This window comes from Galeopterus variegatus, unplaced genomic scaffold (genome assembly GCF_000696425.1).
Source record: "Galeopterus variegatus unplaced genomic scaffold, G_variegatus-3.0.2 Scaffold2885, whole genome shotgun sequence".
NCBI lineage: Eukaryota > Metazoa > Chordata > Mammalia > Dermoptera > Cynocephalidae > Galeopterus > Galeopterus variegatus.
This window is the reverse complement of record NW_007728996.1, coordinates 12,252-14,469: the sequence shown is the minus strand read 5'-3', so window position 1 is coordinate 14,469 and position 2,218 is coordinate 12,252. Positions and strand designations below refer to the sequence as shown.

Here is a 2,218-nt window from a genome sequence, read left to right as displayed (position 1 = left end):
TGCTTCCATGACACTGTCATCATGTCTATTATTAATATTACTGATGTCATTCTGATCACTTAAAGCAGATTTGCATGTCCAAAATGACCCCCTTTTGGTTGGCCCACATGTAAAGTACCAACCTTTGATGCTTTCCCCATCATCACCCTTTTGGTTGGCCCACATAGAACCAACATTTGCCGCTTTTCCATCATTTTAAGTTCTGTGTCTGCTCCTAATCAGACATCTCAGGAGACATGACACACAGACAGATAGGGACTGGACAGATCCGATGCTTCCTGGCTAGTGTCCCTGCTCTCAGTGGGGTTCCCCCAGGTCCCTGGCCTCTATGCAGCCTGTTTGATCTTTCTAGATGTTTTTCAAACATCTTCCCAATGGTCCTCAGGACAGAATTCACATCCCTTAGTGAGTCTTGCATCAACTCTTCCACTGATATAGTGATGCATGAAATATTTGCCCATATTTCAACAACAAATAAACATTTGGAAACCACATATTCATTCCTCAACCAACATTTATTATGGGCCACAGACTACACTAGCCACTGGAGATGCAGGGGTGAATAAGACACCCTACTCGTGAAATTTATAATCCAGCAGAAAAGATGGAAACTGAGCAGGCAACTACAAGTGCGTTGGACTTGGCGGGTTGCTATGGTAGTGTTAAGGGACAGGGGACCTGGCCCTGACCAGAGGGAGGGACAGGAACAATGTCTCTGAGGAAATGAAAGATGAGTAAGAGTTAGTCAAAGTGTGTGTGTGTGTGATTATGTACGTGTGTGTGTACATGTGTGGGTATGTGCTTGTGTGTGTGTTTATATGTATATATATCTTTGTGTGTGTCTTTATATATGTATGTGTGTATGTGAGTTTTTGTGTAGGTTTGTATAGAATGTGTGCATATGTACATGTGTATTTGTATTTGTGAGTATTGGGGTGTTTACGTGTATGTGAATATATGGTTCTATGTATGTCGGATTGTGCGTGTGTACACGTGCATCGAGGTTTGCATGTGTGTAGCTGTGTATGTTTGTGAGGGTATCTGTGTATGTGCACACAGGCACTGGCACAGCACTCCAGGTAGAAGTAAGGGTGACAACTGCCTGCACACCTGCTCTGTGCTGGAGTCTTCCCAGTGCCCTGGGGATGAGACATGAGACACAGCCCCTGCCCTCAAGGTGCTCGCCAGACTGCACTCCTGAGCTACCTTCCCAAACGTGGAGATGAACCCTCATTCCTTCTCTTTTCACCTCGACTCACACTACTGCCATTCTAGAGCAGGGCTGTCCAACAGCACTTTCTGCAATGATAGGCACGTTCTGCACTGTCCAGTGTAGTAACCATTCACCCCATGTGGCAATTTAGCACTTGCAATGCATCTAGTGAACCTGAGAAAATAAATTTTTTATTTTATTTCATTTGAATTTAAATTTAAGCAGCCACATGTGACTGTGGCCCCCTTACTGGGCAGTGCAGGTCTGGATAGTACTTCCCCTTAAGGTCTAGTTTGAGTTGTAGATTAACAAGTAGAATTTCTTATACTTTGATACATCAGTGTAAGGAATGGGGACAGGAACCTGGGATTTGGGTCACCTTTTATGTGTGTGAATAAATTGAACGCTTCCATCCTCTGTGCAGGCTGGAGATGTGCGTTTCCATAACACCGTCTGGAAGAATAGCCAGTGGTCAAGTCAAAGTTGCTTTGTTTGGAAACAGGGAAACACTCATCAGTATGATGTCTTCAGGCAATTTCTTATTTTAACACCACATCTCATTTGATAATAAGCACAGCCTTCAAACCAGGCACTTAACTTAAATGCTTATCATGTCTTTACATATCCATAAATTTTAAATTATTTACTTTATGTACTGAAGTTAATTGCACATTTATACTAATAATGGGTCTTTTCTCTATTATAAACCTAGGCATTTAATTTTTTCTCAATAGATCAGATTTTTTTAAAAAACCAACTAACATTACCCCATATATTATGCTTTCTTTTTTTTTTTTTTTTTCCTTTTTGTCTTTTTTCATGTCCGGCAACAGGATCGCAACCCTCAGTGTCATGCCCGCACCTCTCTCAGCCAGTGAGCGGGAACCAGTCTGTATGTGGGATCCGAACCCTCAGCGGGAGCGCCTCTGCACTCCTAAACGGCGCACTGTAGCAGTGCACCAACGGGCCGGCCCCCATATATTATGCTTTCTGATTAGCACAATA

General features: G+C 42.8%; 1 protein-coding gene across 1 annotated transcript in view; it reads left to right on the top strand.

The window, feature by feature from the left end:
• The window catches only part of LOC103599212 (pancreatic triacylglycerol lipase-like), a 34,231-nt gene that overhangs the window by 25,218 nt on the left and 6,795 nt on the right, over positions 1–2,218 (top strand). The window contains 2 exon segments of the mRNA XM_008583316.1: positions 1,638–1,711; positions 1,714–1,744. Of these exon segments, the coding sequence (XP_008581538.1) occupies positions 1,638–1,711; positions 1,714–1,744 (105 nt within the window).